The sequence below is a fragment of the Dama dama genome, chromosome 29 (genome assembly GCF_033118175.1).
Source record: "Dama dama isolate Ldn47 chromosome 29, ASM3311817v1, whole genome shotgun sequence".
NCBI classification, from domain to species: Eukaryota; Metazoa; Chordata; class Mammalia; order Artiodactyla; family Cervidae; genus Dama; species Dama dama.
This window is the reverse complement of record NC_083709.1, coordinates 17,414,647-17,435,305: the sequence shown is the minus strand read 5'-3', so window position 1 is coordinate 17,435,305 and position 20,659 is coordinate 17,414,647. Positions and strand designations below refer to the sequence as shown.

At 38.8% G+C, this 20,659-nt stretch overlaps 1 protein-coding gene across 2 annotated transcripts in view; it reads left to right on the top strand.

Moving 5' to 3' along the window:
• The window catches only part of MTMR9 (myotubularin related protein 9), a 112,532-nt gene extending 92,197 nt beyond the window's left edge, over window positions 1-20,335 (top strand). For both annotated transcript variants that reach the window (XM_061132863.1, XM_061132862.1), the window contains exons 4-10: window positions 3,317-3,490; window positions 5,164-5,381; window positions 6,161-6,322; window positions 7,092-7,233; window positions 9,790-10,010; window positions 11,778-11,929; window positions 15,212-20,335. In XM_061132863.1, coding sequence (XP_060988846.1) covers window positions 3,317-3,490; window positions 5,164-5,381; window positions 6,161-6,322; window positions 7,092-7,233; window positions 9,790-10,010; window positions 11,778-11,929; window positions 15,212-15,375 — 1,233 coding nt within the window. In that variant the 3' untranslated portion in view covers window positions 15,376-20,335. The remainder of the gene's footprint in view (window positions 1-3,316; window positions 3,491-5,163; window positions 5,382-6,160; window positions 6,323-7,091; window positions 7,234-9,789; window positions 10,011-11,777; window positions 11,930-15,211) is intronic.
• The last annotated feature ends 324 nt before the right edge of the window (window positions 20,336-20,659 follow it).

Below are 20,659 nucleotides of genomic sequence, written 5' to 3'. Positions count from 1 at the left end.
GGAGAAAATCTTTATGACCCCTGACTAGGCAAAGATTTCTTAGGTATAACACTAAAAGTGAATGACAGCAGGTTGGTGATTCCTAGTATCGGGTGTGGATGGAGAGGTATAGGCTGTAAAAATGTACTAGGAATTTTTGTGAAAGATGATTGAAATGTTTATTGTGATTGTGGTGGTGGTTTGTGGGTGGGTACAGCTGTCAAGAGTCATGAAATTGTGTACTCTAAATGAATCTAGTTTTTTTTTCATATAAATAGTAAAATCTCAGTAAAGTTGATTTAAAAGAAGAGAAAAGAATAACTTGATGTAAAGGTTAAGTAGCTGATTAGGGATAACTAAAAATGAGAATCTAGTGATTTGGAATATAGATACTCAAACAGGACAGAGAAAGAAGGAAGATGGAAAAAATGATAGAGAGGTGAGATGCATGCATGGTTGGTAAAGGGAGAAGGTTTAATATTTAGTAAATGGAAATTGAAGAAGATAATAGAGAAGTTGTTAAGAAAGGCAATATTGAAATAGATGATAGTGGAGACTACCATCTTCAACATCAGAAAGTCACAAAGCCTTAGATTAAGGTATCCCAGCAAACACCACATGGGATAATGAAAAGGAAATCTTAAGACATATTGAGTTCTGCTATTGAACAGTAAGGCAAAGAGATATCACAAAATTAACCAAAGAGAAAAGACAAATTACATATATGGTAAATCAAAATTAGAAGAGAAAAAACAGTTTGACTAAATTAAGCATCTGTTCATGATAAAAGCTCTTAGCAGATTTGAATTTGAAGGGAATTTATTTAATCTAATAAAGGGTAACTACAAAAGTAAAAACATACAAAAAGCAAATCTTTCATTATTCCCTCTAAGTTCTAGAGTGAGACAGAGATTTGCCCACCATCACTATGCCTAGCTGAGGAAGTCAAGAAGGTAAATTAAAAGGTATACGCATTGAAATGAAAGAAACAAAATTGCTATTAGTTGTTGATTATATGTTTCTGTACATAGGAAACTGAAAGAATCTTGAGATTGTATGCATTTCTCTACACCATACACAAATTTGAAGACATGCAACTAAAATGCATTAAAAATATTAGGTTCCTAGGAAAAGATATGCAAGATGTTTATTGAGAGAATTTTATAACTTTATTGAAAAAAATTAAGAAAGATTTAAAAGTGGAGGGATACTATGCCCATAGACAAGGAAATTAGATATTATAAAGATGTCATTGTTTCTAAATCAGTCTATACAGTCAGTGCCATCGTATTAAAACCCCAGTGGGATTTTACATGGAATTTGATAAAAAGTTACATTAAAGGGGCAAAGGGTCAAGGGAAACCAAGATTCTCTTGAAGAACAAGAAGGAGGGAAGAGGATATAGGAGACTTGGCCTACTAAATGCCAAGCTTATTCTAAAAGCCAGAGACTCACTGCAGCTAGACCTGTGGGACAGAATACAGACCCCCAACGTGTGTGGAAACTTAATAGAATATTTGACACAAGTGGTATTGCAGGTCAGTGAAGAACCATAGCCTTCTCTAGAGTAGGAAACCAGTAAGTAATCTCTAATAGTAAAAAACACTCAAAATTAATAAAAATCTAAGAGTTGAAAATGGTTACTCTGGGGAAGGAGACTTAGATGATAGATTAGCAGAATATTTTCTTAGTATTAAGCTGTATTGCTTTAAGAATGATGTTAACAGTCTTTCCTCGTTTTTTCTCCTTTTTTAAATAACAGAAATGAGCAAGGGATTTGATGGAGATAGTGGCATTATTCTCTTCTGGTTAAGTATTATCTGGAGTTGCAGTCTTCTGTTGCTATACTTTAAGAGTACCATTAACAAAGTAAATGATACCCAGACCAGAGTGAATGAGAATAATTAATAAATTTAATTTGGATAATAGAAAACTAAAGGAGAATCAGCTGTCTTTCATATATTCCATAGGCTGCTATGTGAAATAGGGAACTTGTACTGAAATCATGGTTAAAAAAAAAATAGAGGAAGTTACTGAGCAATAAATTTTCCTCAATATGAGGAAGAACTTTCTAGAAACTAGGGATACATCTTTTTTAAAAAAAAAAAATAATTGAATCTTTTAGAAAGTATCTTTTAAATTAATAATGTGCATAAGTTTGAACAGTGAAAAAATTTAATTAAAAATGATACTGCATCTTCTAAAAGGTTTTTTCAAATACATTTACAGTATATCAAGGGGCTTCCTCAGTGACTCAGTGGTAAAGAATCCATCTGCAGTGCAGGGGACATAGAAGACTCAAGTTCAATCCCAGAGTTGGAAGGATCCCCTGGAGTAGGAAGCACCCACTCTTGACAGGTTCCTCCGTTCCATGGACAGAGGGCCTTGGCCGGCAGAACCCCACAGGGCTGTAGAGAGCCAGACACAGCTGAGCAGGACCAGGAGCACAGTATATTAAACACGCTTTGGCTCATCGTCCTGGTGCTACAGCCCGTGGCCAGTATGTTAGGCCAGCTCTGACGTACAGGAAAATATCAAAATTTTCATGCACAAAAGCTTTTTACAGTCTTTAAGGGGTTTTCATTTTTCATGTTAGAAATAAGTTGTCATTTGATAGTTTTATATTGTGTACTTTTGATCCTTAGCTTGCTGAGTTTGAAATTATTTCACTGACTCATAAGTATAATCTTTCTTAGTATTAAGCTGTTATTGCTTGAAGAATGATGTTAACAGTCTTTCCTCATTTTTTCTCCTTTGTTAAACAGCAGAAATGAGCAAGGGATTTGATGTAGATAGTAGCACTATTCTGTTCTGGGTAAGCATTATCTGGAGTTGTTGCTTTAGTTACTGTAGTTCCTGTTGCTATACTTTAAGGGTACCATTGGTACCCAGACAAGAATGAATGAGATGATGTTCATGAATATAATTAATATATTTAATTTGGATAATAGAAAACTAAAGGAGAATCAGCTATCTTTCATACATTCCATTGGCTGCCTTGTGAAGTAGGGAACTTACACTGAAATCATGGTTAAAAAAAAATCGAAGTTACAGAAAAATAAATGTTACTCAACATGAGGAAGAACTTTTTAGGAGCTAGTGATGGAAGAACTTTTTGGGAGCTAGTGATACCTAGCACTGTAAGAAGCTGGCTCTGAAGAATGAAGCTCGGCTTTCTGAAAGTATTTAAGGAAGGGCTAGGTGTCCTCCTATTAAACTGTGAGATGGTGTCTTCATTGTATGAAAATGAATCTCTAAGCTCCTTTAATAAAAGTTTTTAGATTACTTTGTGAGATTGAGATACCTGCTTAGCTTGAAAGTATTTTGTGTCTTTCAGATCAGTGAATGGAGGCTAAGCTATGTCAATCAGGAATTTGCTGTGTGCCCCTCTTACCCACCAGCTGTCACAGTGCCCAAAGCCATTGACGATGATGCCCTTCGGAAGGTAGCCACATTTCGCCATGGAGGCCGCTTCCCAGTTCTCAGTTACTATCATAAAAAGAATGGAATGGTAAGTGAACACTGCTCCATGGTCGACTGGAAGATTTGGTTTGAGATTCTTAGAACTGTTCACCTTTTCTGTGTACCTGTTCATTGAAATGATTAGTCTCTCCTGCCAGGAATTTTACTTTTGTTTAAACTTTCGGGAATCCGGAGTAGAATGTTTTCTGTGATCAGGATGAGACTGAATTCTTTCCATAATGCTGCTTAGCCTTAGAAAAGCCCAGGCAGGTTTATCTTCAGGACTCAGGACACAGGGAACCAATGTTATCTGATACTGAAAATGACACTCCTTGGTAGAAAATAAATTTCTCTGACTGGAATGATGGTATGACACGTTTGTTCCACACCCCCGGCTGTGCCTTGCTGCCCGTGGGGTCTCCGTTCTCCCAACCAGGGATTGAATCTGCATCCTGTGCAGTGGACGCTCAAGAGTCCTAGCCACTGGACTACCGGGGAGTCCTTTAGTTATTCTCACCAGCTTTCCCTGGGTGAGGTAAATTGAGCAGACATTTTTATTTTCAAAAGGGAGACGAGTGACACATATCATTAGTCATAACTTTAGTAAAAACAGGAGTCAGGCATTGAATAGGCAGGTGTTCATTGTGTATTCACTTCCTAAATATTTTCTAAATTTATTTTTCTCCTCATGTTTTCTCTCAGTCAGTAAACTCTGCTTCTCATTTTGCATCCAGTAGTAAATTAGTGAATAAGTTATAGCTATTTTCCTTTTTCCCCTGAATTGTAGATATTTAGGATAAAGAGATTTTTAAAAATTAGGTCACCTACCTTGCTTACCGAGAAGTATTTCTCTTCACTAGGGTTCACCATAAAGCATTTTAACAACTCATACAAAATATATTATTGTTCAATTACATGGTAAGTACCGTCTGAGAGTTCGCCATTCTGGATGACCTTCCTTGATTATGTTAAATTTCAAAGTAGTTAAGATAACAGTATATATTATGGGATGAGATTAAAATAATTCCAGACCATTCACCAGGGAAGAGATCAGTATAATAGATGTTGCTTTCTTGAGAAAAGTATCAAATAAGTAAGATCTAACAGAAAAACCCAAAGGAACTTTCTGACCAACCCAGTATATAGTTGTTGGTCTTTGAAGATGAGTGGTTAAGTCCTGGAATATTGAAAGAGAGCCACTGGAGAATAAAGAATAGATAATAAGTAGCTTTCAAGACATTGAAAATGATTCCCAAAGCAAGAATAATAGTGTATAACCTTTTAAATTTTACCACTGGTTCCTTTTCTCTTTATAATTCTTGATAAAATCTGCCAACCCCAAGTTTACGTAGCTGAAGCAAAAGTTTCCTGGTGTCTAGGCCATTATTATTGTCTTAATTGCAGGCCTCGATCTACTGGATGATTAATTCACTGATTAAATGAACTATAATATTTGATCTTAAAGAGAAACTATATTATGTGAAAGTATTTTGAGACAGTGGGAAGAAAAATCATGTAAGAATGCCAAGTCTTATTTTTGTTTTACTCTTTTTAAACTGTTGTTAAATATATAGAAATATTTCTTTGTTTCAGGATCGAATTCATCTCTGAAATGACACACAATTGTTTTTTGAGACATTCTTAATCTAGCTTAATTCATTTCTGTTTTCTGAAACTTTCAAAGCAGCTACTACTAAATTTTAGACTCTGTTGTCCTTGTAGGTTATTATGCGAAGTGGTCAGCCACTCACTGGCACAAATGGGAGACGGTGCAAAGAAGATGAGAAACTGATAAATGCTACCCTCAGGGCAGGAAAGCGTGGCTACATCATTGATACTCGACCTCTAAATGTAGCTCAGCAGGCTAGAGCCAAAGGAGGCGGCTTTGAGCAAGAAGCTCATTATCCCCAGTGGAGGCGGATTCACAAGTCCATTGAGAGGTAAAAGATTCAGGAGACAGTAATGGACTCTTATTTGAAGCTAATTAGAGTGGGTGAGCCCTTAGCTGTTGGAAGATCACAGGTTTTCAAAGGAACCTTCATATTAGTTAGAGTCAAAAATTGGCTGGGTATCTCGTGTTTTGTAAGATAAGCAGAAAACTCATGGTAGATGCTCACAAATGAGTTTTAATCAAATAGCATTTTTTTCTCTCTTAGCTCTGAAATTTCATCACCATGAGATCTCCTTTGCTTTAGATCAGTGGTCACCAAACTTACTGAAAAGAGATGCTACAGACAACTACATTTTCTTAAGTCAAAAATACTTGGACATTTAATTTCCCCCATACCCACTTAACTTCCACACCTTGTTCCCTCCACCTGTATCATCTCATTTATGCTTGCAGTTAATGGTTTTTAATTGCTTCTGGGAGGGCGAGGGGGTGGGAGTTGGAAGTAATGAAATAATGCGGTCTGAGCTGGCCCTGGGTTCTCTGCTGACAGTATAGGTGTCCAGAGTGAGCCCGTGGGAGTAGGGTGCAGACATCAGGGGCACTGTTCGTAACTGGTCACAAAGTACAGTCAGAGAACTTTAAATATTAGTTTTACAACCCTTAACCCTATAAGTTATTACATAGCAAGGTAAATGTTTTTAGAGTATTTTGAGCTGGTCTTCCTCTTGGATATATTCGAGGCTGAGTATTATATTTGGTTTCTTCCATCATTGTTCTATCTTCTGTTACCTTTTTTTCTTCTTACTTACTTTTGCTTATCTCTCAAAGGTATCACATTCTTCAGGATAGCTTAATCAGACTCGTGGAAGCTTGTAATGACCAAACACAGAACATGGACCGATGGCTCAGTAAATTGGAGGCCTCCAACTGGCTGACGCACATCAAAGAGGTTCTGACAGCTGCCTGTCTGGCTGCGCAGTGTCTCGACAGGTGAGTGAGTGTCAGGGTTCTGGAGTGGGGAGCTCCTGCCAGCTAGACTTGCTTCCTTCCAGACGTGTGCTTACGTATTGGGTTACCATTTGTGTCTGTTCTGTACGTTGTCGTCGTCTAGTCGCTAAAGTCATGTCCAATCCTTTGCAATCCCATGGACTCTGTAGCATGCCAGAGTCCTCTGTCCGTGGGATTTCCCAGGCAAGAATGTTGGGGTGGGTCGCCATTCCCTTCTCCAGGAATCTTCCCGACCCAAGATCAAACCTGCATCTCCTTCCTTGGCAGGCAGATTCTTTACCACCGAACCACCCGGGAAGCCCATCTTATGGTCACATTATTTTATAAGATAGTCAGTGCCATTCAGCATCTGTGAAGTGTATGTGAAGAGGCTGGCATTTAATTGTTAATGTCGTTAAATTAATGTGAACCATGTACATACGCATGTCATCCATGACACAGATTTTTTAAGTGCTAAACGACCTATTTTTTTCTATACAAATCCTTAAGTTGTGAATCTAACAATTTCTATTTTCTTAAACTGAAAAATAATGAGAAGAAGTCTCAGAGAGTTCTTGTCCTACGAGATCTGGGACTTCCCATACTTCCGTGTTTTCCCCAAGGGAAGCTCTTCATGTACTTTCTTTAGATCTGATGCCAGACAGAACGGAATGCAAAGGCTTTCAACTGTTACCCTCAGGAAATGTTTGTTATTCACAGTCAGTTGACAGTGTTGGGATTGTCCCATTTGTTCCCTGGATTTTCCTTACAGGGAAGGAGCATCCATACTGATCCATGGAACAGAAGGAACTGATTCCACACTCCAGGTTACCTCCCTGGCCCAGATCATCTTGGAACCAAGAAGCAGGACCATCCGTGGCTTTGAGGCCTTAATAGAAAGAGAGTGGCTGCAGGTGAGAAAAGCTAACTGCTCATAATTGGTGTTTGATCCTGGTTTGTGGGAATGGATATATGAAATTTTGATTGATTCAGATGTTTACTTTTCTGGGGGACAGTTCATCTATCTTCCTCTTAGTAAATGTCTGCAGTCTTTACTGCCTCTCTATTTTTGTCTCCCTCTTTGCTTGTCTTGTTCATTTGGCACTTTATTCCCCTAACAAATGCTCGTTAGTTGGCTGTTGTTACCTACAGGGAAACACAGAGTGTAAAGCACGGTCTTGTCTCACAGAGCTTAGTCTTGTTAGAGGTAAAAGACACAAACAAGCATGTGAGGAGGAGTGGGGACTTCTAAGTAGGAAGCACGTGCTTCAGCGCTTTGTCTTCTCACCTGGCTCCATCCTGACTTCTTCCCCAGCCAGGCTGAAGTCCTTCTCATCCTGTAAGATCCAGCGCAGTGTCGCTTTCATGAAGTCTTTGGGACCTTAACTTCCTCCACAGATAAAATTGATCTCATTGTTGTCACACTTTGTTTCCCGAACTAGACCCAAATATAGTGACTTCTTTGAGTTCAGAGACCCTTGCCAAGTTCAGCTGTTTACTCCTTGGACACAGCACAGTGCTGGCCTATGAAATGCTGAAGGGCAGCTAAGATAAAGGTCTCATAAAATAGATGGAAATCCTCCAAGCTAGAGATTAATTCAAATGTTTGTGCACGGTGTCACCTTAATATATAATTGTGACTGAAAGCAAATGTTTAGATATAACTTGAAAGTAGAATTCTCTCTCTTCTAGCCCTTCCAGTTAGAATTCTTATTTATTATGTGTTAATGCTGTTATGTTTACCACATCTACCCACTCTGACAGTGGTCCTTTATCTCTCAGTTGGACTATCCTAAGTATTTGGTGATCTTATGCAGCTACATTCCTTGTGAGCATAGCAAACAAATGTGTATGATTTGTGTGTGTGCTCAGCCGTGTCCGACTTTGTGATCCCATGGACTGTAGCCCACTTGCCAGGCTTCCCTATCTACAGGATTTCCCAGGAAAGAATATTGGAGTGGGTTGCCCATTAAAGATCCAAAGATAAAACAAGTGTGTGAAATACCTAGAAGGATGTGATTGTGGGGATAACGTCAGTACTCAGGTTCTGGGTAGGCCGGAGAGCCAAATGATTTGAAAATTTCCTTTGGTCAGTAGATGGCAGACTCTTCAGTTCTTTTGGTGAGGAGAAGGAAACTAAGGAGAGCTTTGTCTCTAATATAAAAGTATTCCTACAGATGTCTTCATGACAGTAACTCCTTTTCATATGTTCAGTTCAGTTCAGTTGCTCAGTTGTGTCCGACTCTTTGCGACCCCATGGACTGCAGCACACTAGGCCTCCCTGTCCATTGCCAACTGCCGGAGTTTACTCAAACTCATGTCCATTGAGTCGGTGATGCCATCCAACCATCTCATCCTCTTTCGTCCCCTTCTCCGCCTGCCTTCAATCTTTCCCAGCATCAGGGTCTTTTCAAATGAGTCAGTTCTTTGCATCAGGGGACCAAATTATTGGAGTTTCACCTTCACCATCAGTTCTTTCAATGAATATTCAGGACTGATTTCCTTTAGGATGGACTGGTTGGATCTCCTTGCAGTCCAAGGGACTCTCAAGAGTCTTCTCCAACACCACAGTTCAAAAGCATCAATTCTTCGACATACATGACTACTGAGAAAACCATAGCTTTGACTAGATGGACCTTTGTTGGCAAAGTAATGTCTCTACTTTTTGTCAAGCTGTCTAGGTTGGTTATAACTTTTCTTCCAAGGAGCAAGCATCTTTTAATTTCATGGCTGCAGTTACCATCTGCAGTAATTTTGGAGCCCCTCAAAATAAAGTATGTCACAGTTTCCACTGTTTCCCCATCTATTTGCCATGAAGTGATGGGACCAGATGCCATGATCTTAGTTTTCTGAAGCCTTATTAATATCAGGAGTGACCTGATGAAATCTGTCTATGAGAACCCCATATTTATCTCCATGTAGTGGTGAGGCTAATGGAGCTTACTCCCGGCTACAGCACTCTGGCTGGATAGAAGGGGAGAGCTGACCTTTGTTTTGTACCTGCAGAACTTAAAAAACATTCTTGCAATTTGCTCCAGATTTCACAACCTAGTAAGATTTATATTATGTTTATTATTACTGGACTTCCCTGGTGGTACGGATGGTAAAGCGTCTGCCTACAATGCGGGAGATCCAGGTTTGATCCCTGGGTCGGGAAGACCCCCTGGAGAAGGAAATGATATTCCAAGAACAACCACAGATCTTAGGGCTAACTGTGTAGCCTTGTTAAGTTCTGGGATGGCCAATAAGTTCGAGTTATTCCAAACTTTTTGGTCAGCCCGATATTTGGAAATCTTGTCGTTTTCCTTAATTGAAGATTGTCTTAAACTAAGAAGTCACTAAAGATCAGTCACCCAAATTATATGATGTTCTATGTAGTAGTTTTGTTGCAACTGTGTGAAATTGTTAATAACGTGCCATAATGTGGTCTCACCAGGATGTGACTGCCGCGTTTCCACCTTTTCTCTTAGGCTGGTCACCCGTTCCAGCAGCGTTGCGCACAGTCAGCCTACTGCAATAGCAAGCAGAAGTGGGAGTCACCCGTGTTTCTTCTCTTCTTGGACTGTGTGTGGCAGATACTTCGTCAGTTCCCTTGTTCTTTTGAATTTAATGAGAATTTCCTCATCATGCTCTTTGAGCATGCTTACGCCTCACAGTTTGGAACATTTCTGGGCAACAATGAAAGTGAAAGGTGGGTACATTGCTCATTTGGGGGCCATTTTCAGTTGTTTTGGTTATTTCCTAAAAGAGATGAGGATTTGCTTCTATGTTAACGTTATCAATATTTAAAAGATGTTGGTGGTTACCATTAGTATTACTGAGAGTCCTTCTGTATGAGTCCAGTCCAGATGCTACATGTTTATTATGAGCCTGTCACATGCTAGATGAGAGCATATCCTAGATTTTGTTCTGTTAGATTAAAATGAGTCCATATACTGATTAAAAAGCTTTGAGTAAATTAAGCAACCATTAAAATGTTACTTTCCCTTTATAAGAACAGTACCTGACACCTGTAAGAAGCTTAAACGTATAATCTAATTCTACCTTCCATGCAGTTTTACAGAGTAGAAAGGTAATATCCAGAGAAGTTAATGATTGTCCAGGGACACCCAGCCAGTTGGTCACCAGGCCTTCCTGTTCCTGTTCTCAATTGTGTCTCTTACACCAAGAAACTGTCCTCAGGCCCAGAGAGCCAGTCTCACTTCATCACCCAGAAGCCATCAAGTGTATAGGTTTGATTAGAAGATTCATATCAGAATGATCATTAAAAGATGCTTAACTGGTCATCTTCTCATTTGGATACAATCCAAGGGCTTCCTCTGGGTGAGAGACAGGATTTGTCTCTTGACTGGTAGTTGGCATCGTGTAGTTGAATAATAAATGTAAACAATTAACAGTCTTCACAAAGGAATGGAATCACTGAATCTTTACCAGTTGAAAATTCAAGCAATACGTTTTTCTTTTTTTTTAACTTTAAAGCTGAGTTGGCAAATATTTCAACATTAGATTTTCTTATAGATTCTTGTAGGGAAAAATTTAGAACTATTTGCTCTAGAAAATTCTGTCACCATAGTTTTCTCATTGTGTTTTGGCTATAGTTAACTGCAGCCACAGGATTCACGTAATCAGTTTGACTAATTGGTGTGTTTATATTTTATACTGCTCTGTATTCCAAGGGTATTTGCTGAGTGTTCTCTTTGATGATAGTATGGAGTTGAGATAGGATTAACTTGTTCAAGTTGAAATGTCTTACTGCACTGCTTGTCACACCACAGGTCAATAAATTGAGACAAGTTGTCAGGGCAAAGAATAGCAACTTTATTAGGAAAGCCAACAGATCAGGAAGATGGTGTATTAGTGTCCCGAAGAAGTGTCTTGCCGAGGTTTGGATGCTAGGTACTTTTATAAAACAAAGAAGGGGAGGAGCTAAGGAGGTAAAGTTAAAAAAAGTAAGTTGGTTGAAATGTTTCCTGGGTCCAGCCAGATTTGGGAGGGGATGTGTTAACTTCTTTCCTGCAGCCATTCTTTGGTGTGCCTGGTAAGGATGTTTCCTGTGAGCAAAACAAATATATTTTAGCTTAGCATTCAGACATGGAGGCAGGGTTCCCAGAGATGGGCCATTATGTATACCTCAAGCTATAAGCAGCATCCTTTTAGTGATAAAACTTATAGCAAAAGGACTAGAATACAAAAATTAAAAGAAACAGATCCAATATGGAATCAGATTTATTTACTTGTTATAGGTCTGCTGAGATTTTCTGTTTCTTCAATTTAGGTAATTGTTGACAGTTAAAAATGCTGACAGATATTTCAGTTTAACAACATTTTGTTCCTCTGGTAAAAATCTTGTGTTCTGCCTTCCAATGTACAGAGAAAAGAAATGGTCCTGTTAGAAGGAGCATTTAATAGTGGTTGTCATACATTAATTGGTTTAACTGCAGTTTTCTTTCTTGATCAGATGTAAGTTGAAGCTGCAGCAGAAAACGATGTCTCTATGGTCCTGGGTCAACCGGCCCAGTGAACTGAGTAAGTTCACCAACCCTCTCTTTGAAGCCAACAATCTTGTCATCTGGCCTTCTGTTGCCCCACAGAGTCTTCAGCTGTGGGAGGGTAAGTCATGCATCCTTTGCAAACCCTTTGTTGATAGTCTAGGATGTTCTCTTGACTGCCTGTGGGTACACGAGTACATGGATACTGCTGTTTATATCAGATATTTTCTCAAGATAAGAAGGTACATTACTTCTTTTTATTGTGATAAAAACACAAAATTTACCAAGGTAATACTTAATTGCACACAGAGATGGTCAAGTGTATCACGTTGTTGTGAAACAGGTCTCCAGAACTTTTCTTCGTGTAACTTGACGACTCAGCACCCACTGAGCAGCAGCTTCTCAGAGTCCCCGTCCAGCCCCGGCAGCCACCACTCTGCTTACTGCTGCTCACCTGAGTGGAACCGTACAGTACTTGTCCTTTTGTGACTGCGTGATTTCACTGAACGTAATTATTGTGCTCAAGGCTTATCCATGTAGTAGTGTGTGATGGGATTTCCTTTTTAAGGCTGAGCAGTTTTGCATTGTGTGTATACATTTTGCTTATTCATTCATCTGTCAGAGGACACCTGGGCTGCCTCTACCTTTTGGCACACAGGCATGCAAATATCTCTTCAGGATCCTGCTTTTGATGCTGGAATTACTGAATCGTAATTTTATGTTCAGTGTTTTGAAGGACAACCATACTGTTTTCCATAACAGTCGTACCATTTTACAACCCATCAGCAGTGGACAAGGGTTACAGTTTCTTCACATCTTCGTCAATACTTATTTCCGGTTTTTCCCCGTCTTTGATAGGTCATCCTAATGGGAGTAAGGGAAAGTACATTACTTTTTCTGTAAGAAAGTGATAGATAGTTGGGACAGGAATAAATTGTAAGCTCTTAGGAGATGGTTTCTGTTCCCTTTATCAGCTAGTCTTTAGGATAGAGTCTTCTGTTAAATGCTGTTGAAGGGTTAATGAGCTAGTCCATTTTAGTAAGCTTCCATAAAATGTACATAATGTCATCATCAAGGCAGTAATGCAGATGTCTTGTTTAAGTGGAACAATAATAATCCAGACGTGATTTTCATATCTGAAGAAGAGTTTATACCTGCATTGGTTTCAGATTCTGAAGCTTATCTCCTTAAATACTCAGTGCAGTCAGTTCGGTCACTCACTAGTGTCTTAACTCTTTGCAACCCCATGGACTGCAGCAGGCCAGGCTTCCCTGTCCATCACCACCTCCCAGAGCTTGCTCAAACTCAGTCCATTGAGTCGGTGATGCCATCCAGCCACCTCATCCTCTGTTGGCCCTTCTCCTCCTGCCTTCAGTCTTTCGCAGCATCAGGGTCTTTTCCAATGAGTCAGTTCTTCACATACCTTAAATACTGAAGCTTGTTTTTTAAAAATTACCAAAAACTTATCTAAAATATATTATCTTTTCATTACACAAAGGGTATAATATACCATTTAATTTCTTTTTAATCAATTTGAAGGTGGTAAGTACATTTTTAGCCATCTTTATGTTAAACAAGGGCACGCCCACAGGAAAGGCAGCTGTCTGGTAAACTGAGGTGCCATCCACATCCGTTATTTTACTGTGTCCTCCTGTGTGCGACTCAGGGGCACGTCTGTTGTGGAAACTGCCTGCCCACTGTATGTGTGAGGGGGTCTCAGGTTGCTTTCCTTTCTGGGTTTGACACGGAGCCTACATCTGTCACTCCTCTGGCTGTCAGCTCTCGTGGCTTGTTCTGCATGGGATATCTGTCATTAGCTGCCTCCTCCCCCCTCAGCGTGCGCTTTTAATCTTATCGGTCGAGGTGTGCCGTGTTTAAGCACTGTGGGAAGGTGGCCCCGACCTGAGAGACTCCCGGGGCTCTGAGCCTCAGCTCAGTTTTCTCCTCCTTGTGTAGGCAGTCACAGGTGCAGGAGAGACAGGTGCAGGAGAGTTTACCTAAAAGCCACTGTCATGTTTAATTACAGAAACGAGAGGCTAGTTGTTTGGGAGGAAAGGCAAACTTGAGAGCCAGGTGGTTTAACGGACAGTTTAACTGGTTTTTACAAAACCTCATTCAAAGTTCAGGGATTAAGTGATGGAAGAAAATTTTTTTATGTGGATGCGTTCCTGCTACTCCATTAAGGACAAGATTTCCCTCCGGGTTCGATCCCTGGGTCGGGAAGATCCCCTGGAGAAGGAAATGGCAACCCACTCCAGTATGCTTGCCTGGATAATCCTATGCATGGAGGAACCTGGTGGGATATAGTCCATGGGGTTGCAAAAAGCCAGACACGACTGAGCAACTTCACTTTCACCACTTAGAACTGGATGAAATTGTAAGTTGGATAAAAATATTCTCATGCTAAGTATATGGATTGTAGAACGACACCATTGTGGCCTTAAAATGTCTCTTTGCTGTTCATATCTACACCAAAGTTAACCGTTAAAAGTAAGTAATTCCTGTATTGAAGAACAGGATTTTAAAAATACACTCAATAAAAAAATCAACAAGGTCGGTCTTTAGTCTGTGTTTCTATCTTCCTTCTTTGATAAGAATGTAAGTAGTATTCGGACACATACAGAAGGACTGTCTAGGGTGCATGGCAGTTTGGTTTATGGAAAGTGTTCTAATAACTCATAAAATCTTTGTGAACTTACCAGCTACTGGTAAGTTGCTGCTGGTACATGCATGCTGCAGTCTGGAAGTATTTGTACCTCCTGACTTGAATATCTTTAAGACATCACTTTGAGCTGATACCAGTAACATATATGCATGTACAGGAGAAAATGTCTTTTTATCCATAATAAAAGAATAATTAATGTCATGTGGGGGTAAAAAGCAGTTGCCTACAGAATTGGAAGATGGTCTCTTAAGAAACAGAGAGGGGGAGAGAGTGCTGAAGTTCTGGCTTTTTAAACAATTTGTGTGGTTCTGCTTTTGCTTTAACTGCCACTTTCTCGCTGAAAATGATTTCACACCTACAGGCGGTCTTACAGGTCTGGATAAAGTTCTCTAATTGTTTTAAAAAAATATTTGTATTGTGAAACTGTGAAGTTTATGGCATTGTAAATGATTAGTTTCTACTCCTGAATATAATCAGAACTGCATTTTAACCTATTTCATAATGTTATGGGGTTTTCTGAATAATAAGCATGCACATAGTGACTTCTTGAACACTATTCAACTGTACTCTTTGAGTTCCTCAGATTGCTGTACATTTTAGAGTATAATAAAAAACAGATGTGGATAGTAAAAAAAGAAAAGTGTTGTAATACATGGGATTATGTATTAGCCACAACAAGTATAATGCTAATCCATGGTGTGCATCTTTTTCCCTTCTGTTCTTTCGTGGATTCAATAGGTATTTTTTTACGCTGGAACAGATCCTCCAAGTATTTGGATGAAGCATACGAAGAAATGGTTAACATCATAGAATACAACAAGCAATTACAAGCGAAAGTAAATCTCCTTAGGAGGCAGCTGGCAGAACTGGAGACCGAGGATGGGGTGCAGGAGAGCCCCTGAGTCCTACCCGCTGCAGCCCTCGCAGGACCGTGCAGACTGGCAGCCCACCTGTCTCCTCTGCCCTCAGCTCACCGCCACACGGTCAGCCTTGAACGGGTTTTAGGAGTGAGAGCCTTCTAATGTAATGGACTCCTCAATACTTTAAGAATGAAGCTTACCATTACTCATGTTACACGTGGCCTGTTGGGGCTCTTCACTCTGGGAGCAGGAAGGAGGTGCTAGTCATTTTATGTGAAACAGGTGACCTATTTAATGCCGTTTATGTTATACACCATTTCATTGTAAGCTTTTCTCTGCATCTGCTTTGCAAACAGTGCTCCAGACCAGTCAAGGATATGACTAATCTCTTTAGGGAATATTTGTTAGTTTAAAAAAAGGATCAGATTTTTTAAGCACTCCAAGTATAGAAATATTTTTCAAACCTGAAATTGCTGGTAAACCAAGACTTTTTTGTTTAACATGCTGTTTCCAGTATCTTTGCCAGATAATATAGCCCTTCTTCTTTTAACACAGTTTTGGACTGACAAGAGCGGAATTCATGTCCTCGTTCTGGTTTGTCAAGAAAGCAAAAGCTGAATATTTATTCAAGGTAAATTATTTTTACAAGGGCAACAGCTAAAGTCTTCTGATATTTACATTTAGAAGAAGTAAATTTATTTTAACCATAGACACTAAAAGTATGTGCAATTTAGAAATAAAGGAGAAATTTGTTACTGATAAGGTGTCAGTAGTATCGAATTGGTTCTTCAGGGTTTTGGTCATACATTTTAAATGTGTCAAATGCTGGATGTAACATTAAACCGTCATTTAGAATAGATGTTAATTTGTTGTCATTAAGCTACAAATACGGTTACCTTAAACCAGAGATGCACTGCCCTTGTCTGAAGTTCTTATTGCACTGGTTTATGTACAGAAGTGTGTGCTTAATTGTTTTGTTTTTAAATATTCTAAGTTTACCAATACTAAGGTTAAGATTTTCTTACTTGCTTGAGCCTTTTGAAAATTTATCTCGACTCTGCTGGTTTGTCCATTAGACAAATATAATTTCAGTAGAAGTTTTATGAACATGATGCAGGTATGTTTTAAACTTCAGAGGCCAATTTGAAATGTTCTCAGTGTTACAGAAACAGTGATGACCTTATGCCATAGGCTGGTTTTTGCCTGCGACTCCGACAGCTCGTGACTGGGTGCTGTCCATGTACATTTCTACTTTGTGGCACTGCTCGTTTTAACAGATACTTTCAATGGTAGTTTTCCCTTAAAAGGACAGTTGAAGGGTAATCTTTAATATCATTTCGATCCCATCTGTATATAACCATTTCATTGTAAAACACACCAAAACAACCCAGCTTTAGAGTTATGTATCGAGTTAAAATTTTAGCTCTTCAAAATCAACTCTAGCAAAATCTATGGCCACATTCAGAAGCTAAAGAAAGCAGCAAATACTTTCTATCTCCAAAAGAGTTGCCAAAACATCTTTTTCCCCTGTTTCCTCAGACTCGGAGCAAAAGGCTAGACAACTAATCTATAGTCAGAGCTTTCTTTTTGGTAAATTTGTTTTTCTCCTCTAAGTTCAGTTTTACTCCTGGCCTGTTTTCTTGACTATAGTTAAGAATCTTGGGGCATTCAAGTCCTCACCTAAAGAAAGGCTAATGAGGGAAGGAGCAAAGATGTACTTTCTTGCTATAGGTATTTGTGTGCTGTGTGAAATGTCTCTGTTAATTTTTTAAAAAAGGAAACACTAACTTTTTAAATGAATCCTCAAAATTGAAGATGGAGCCTTTTTCTTCTGTTAACCAACCCGTAAGAAAAACTAGAGAATTTTTGGTGATTTTTTTTTTTTTTTTTTTTTTTTTAGAGAAGCGACTCTCAGTAGTAATGTTGGTTGGCCGTTGGCCATAAGGTTTCTGCGGGTGGAAACATTAGAGGGCTTTTTTAGGCTTGGTCATGGAGAAACTGTATGCCAGCATCTCATACCTGTCTTCCTGACGAACATTTCACATGTGAGCCAGAGTATGGTGATAACATAGTGTTTCCATTTCTTTTCTTTCTCTTACTGAGACAGCAATCATAAGCAGTTTGGACAAGTTTGTGTTTTAGTGTTAATTTATAATTAGGGATTGTCCAAACTATAGTTCTGTTTACAGGACGTAAAACAAACTTTTGTATCAATGCACTTTCAAAGGGGTCATCTAATAATGTAAATATTAAGGTTTTCCCAAACTTGAGAATTCTGACAAAGACAAAAGTTTTATCAACATAATTTTGAAGAGGGTTTTTAGTAATACTATTAAATTACTCATCCCTTGGATGAAAAGAATAATTACAGTGGATATATTAATAAGATACTTACTGAAGGTTAAGTTTGGAGAACTGTCTTTGATAAAGGCGGCTTTAAAAACTTTCATAATGAAGAGAATAGTGGCTCAATTAGTGAGAATGCAGATTGCCCCATACAAGCATTACGTGACGTATAATCAAGTTCATGTACATTATGCAGGTTCTGTATTTATTCATTGTGAAGGCTGGTTTCCATTTTTGGAGTACAAAAAAGTAAGCCCCCCACAAAGAATATTTTAATACAAAGGACTGCTGCAGTGCAGGGATCTTTAGATTTAAATTAATAATTTTTTTTTTTTTTTAATCAGAAGAAACAGTTTGGTTATATCAAAATGCTGAAACTTTTTGGGTGATGTAAGACTTGTCAGTAATTGTTTCAAATTTTTTGTTTTGATTTTATTAAATGGGAAGAAAATAAGCAGAAATTATAATAAAAACCTGATAGAAATAAGATAATTTTATAGCTTGTTTTAAACCTAAGAAAAATTAGGCCTTTGAAACAAGATTTTAAAGTGATTTTTGGGGAAAACTTTGGAAGACAATAATCATTTAAGATACATATTTTTGTATGTATCTTATTTTAAAACTTTTCTTTGAACTCCTCAGCCTGATTTTGTAGAGGTGATAGATAAGTCACTGCTTTTCATTTTAAAGGATGAAATTAAGTGAGATTTTAGTTTTTGGTTCAGTCTTTCTTAAGTTAAAGGAAAAAAAAATATCATGGAAAAGATCTGACCAGTTATTGTCACTTGAAGTGAAAAACAAGAGGAACATTGTGCTGCGTTACAAAGAAAACCCCTCAAAGATGTAACTCTCGTAGTTACCTGGTTTCAAGAGTAGCTACTTTAATGGTCAGTCCTAGCTAGGGCATCAGGTTCACTTATTATCTATCAGATCTTCACCTGAGATACAGTCTTGATATCTACCCACATCCAGATTTTATGAATTAAAATGACACAAGTCTATTACGAGCACCCTTTATCAGAGAGGTATTTCCTGGACCAAAAAAAATGGGCAATATTTAGAATAGTTAATCCTCTGTCCTGGAAGCTTTGAAATTTTCCAGAGAATGAAGTCCTTCAGTCTATCTGATCCAGGTTATCCTATACCTCAGGACAACATAGAGGAGTCATTTCTTATTCTTAAACGTGACACAGACTCCACCCACCCACCCCTGCCCCCAGAGCATGCACACTAGGTGAATTAGTAGCATTTTTGTGTAATTCACCATCTCAACAGAAAGCTGTAAAGGACTGGTCGCTGCACCCGTATTTACTCCCGGGTGATGGGGATGGTTGTTTTCTCACGTTTGGTTTCTTAAATAAAAATCGCTTCTCCTTTCACTCAGTCTTTACAGCCTGCCATCCAGGGCATTTCCTTCCTTTCAGCCAGAAGCCCAGAAAAGACCTTCTGAAACTACGCTAGGTTTTAGAACGTCTGAACTTGTTATCTGCTGCTGCTGCTGCTAAGTCACTTCAGTCGTGTCTGACTCTGTGCGATCCCATAGACAGCAGCCCACCAGGCTCCCCTGTCCCTGGGATTCTCCAGGCAAGAACACTGGAGTGGGTTGCCATTTCCTTCTCCAGTGCATGAAAGTGAAAAATGAAAGTGAAGTCGCTCAGTCGTGTCCGACTCTTAGTGACCCCATGGACTGCGGCCTACCAGGCTCCTCCGTCCATGGGATTTTCCAGGCAAGAGTACTGGAGTGGGGCGCCATTGCCTTCTCCGGAACTTGTTATCTAAATCCCCTCAAAAAACAAAACAAAAAACTGATGTCCTATAATTGAACCACAGTGCAGAACTGTCGTTTGTGCTTAATTAATGAAAGATAACAGGACTCAGTGTGGACACTACATTGTCCTGAAAATGGTTCCTGATGAGAGCTCACTGTCTTCAAAAGCAGTTCTCTATAACCATCTGTGAGTATACATATTATATGTGTGATTTCTGATAAAAAGTTGTGTAACACTGCCCGTGTCTGTCAACCCAAGACATTTGCTTCAATTTTCCAAATGCACATATTTTTGGAGAGGTGGATTATTCTATACAAATACTCCTCGAGTTCTCTTGTTTAGAATCCTTATAGATATATTACCATCTACACTGAAAATCTTGTACTTGCACAAGTTATTTAAAAAAATAATAACAGTATGTATTTCTTCAATAACCAGGTACTTGAAGTTTACTCTTGATATATTTGAATGTGATTGTTGGATTTAAGTGCACTATTACTCATGTCTTACACAATAAAAATTGCACTGTATGGAAAATGTATCTATAATGTATGCTTTGCAGAAACCTCAGAGTGCTGTAATGTACTAGGGGAAAATGACAAACTTTCGTAAGTCTGTGTAACATTTTAGTATAATCTGTAATGTTCCCTTAAGTGGTAAGTTCACTTATGTCCTAGACTCATTTCTCTTGAATTGGCTGCTCTGTCAAGCTTGGTTTACTGAATCAAAAGACAGTCTTGTTGAACATGGTACAGTTATTTTTAGTGTGTGAGATTTGTGTGTTATGATCCCCCTCTGCCTAAGAGGACTGGTGCACAAATGCTAGTGTTAAATATCTATAGACAATGGTAATAAAATTTGAATACATTCAAATGCAAGAAATTAAATCTATAGGCTGACTTTTTTCCCAAATATTTATAAAGCTTTTTGCAGTGTCTTAATTAAAATTGCTATATACATGGGTAGCTCAGATGGTAAATAATCTGCCTGAAATGCGGGAGACCTGGGTTCGATTCCGGGGTTGGGAACATCCCCTGGAGAAGGAAATGGCAACCCACTCCAGTATTCTTGCCTGGAGAATCCCAAAGACAGAGGAACCTGGTGGGCTACAGTCCATGGGGTCGCAAAGAGTTGGTCACAACTGAGCGACTAACACTTGACACTTCATATATTTTTGGACTTTATGTTTTGAAAAAATTCACATCAGTAGA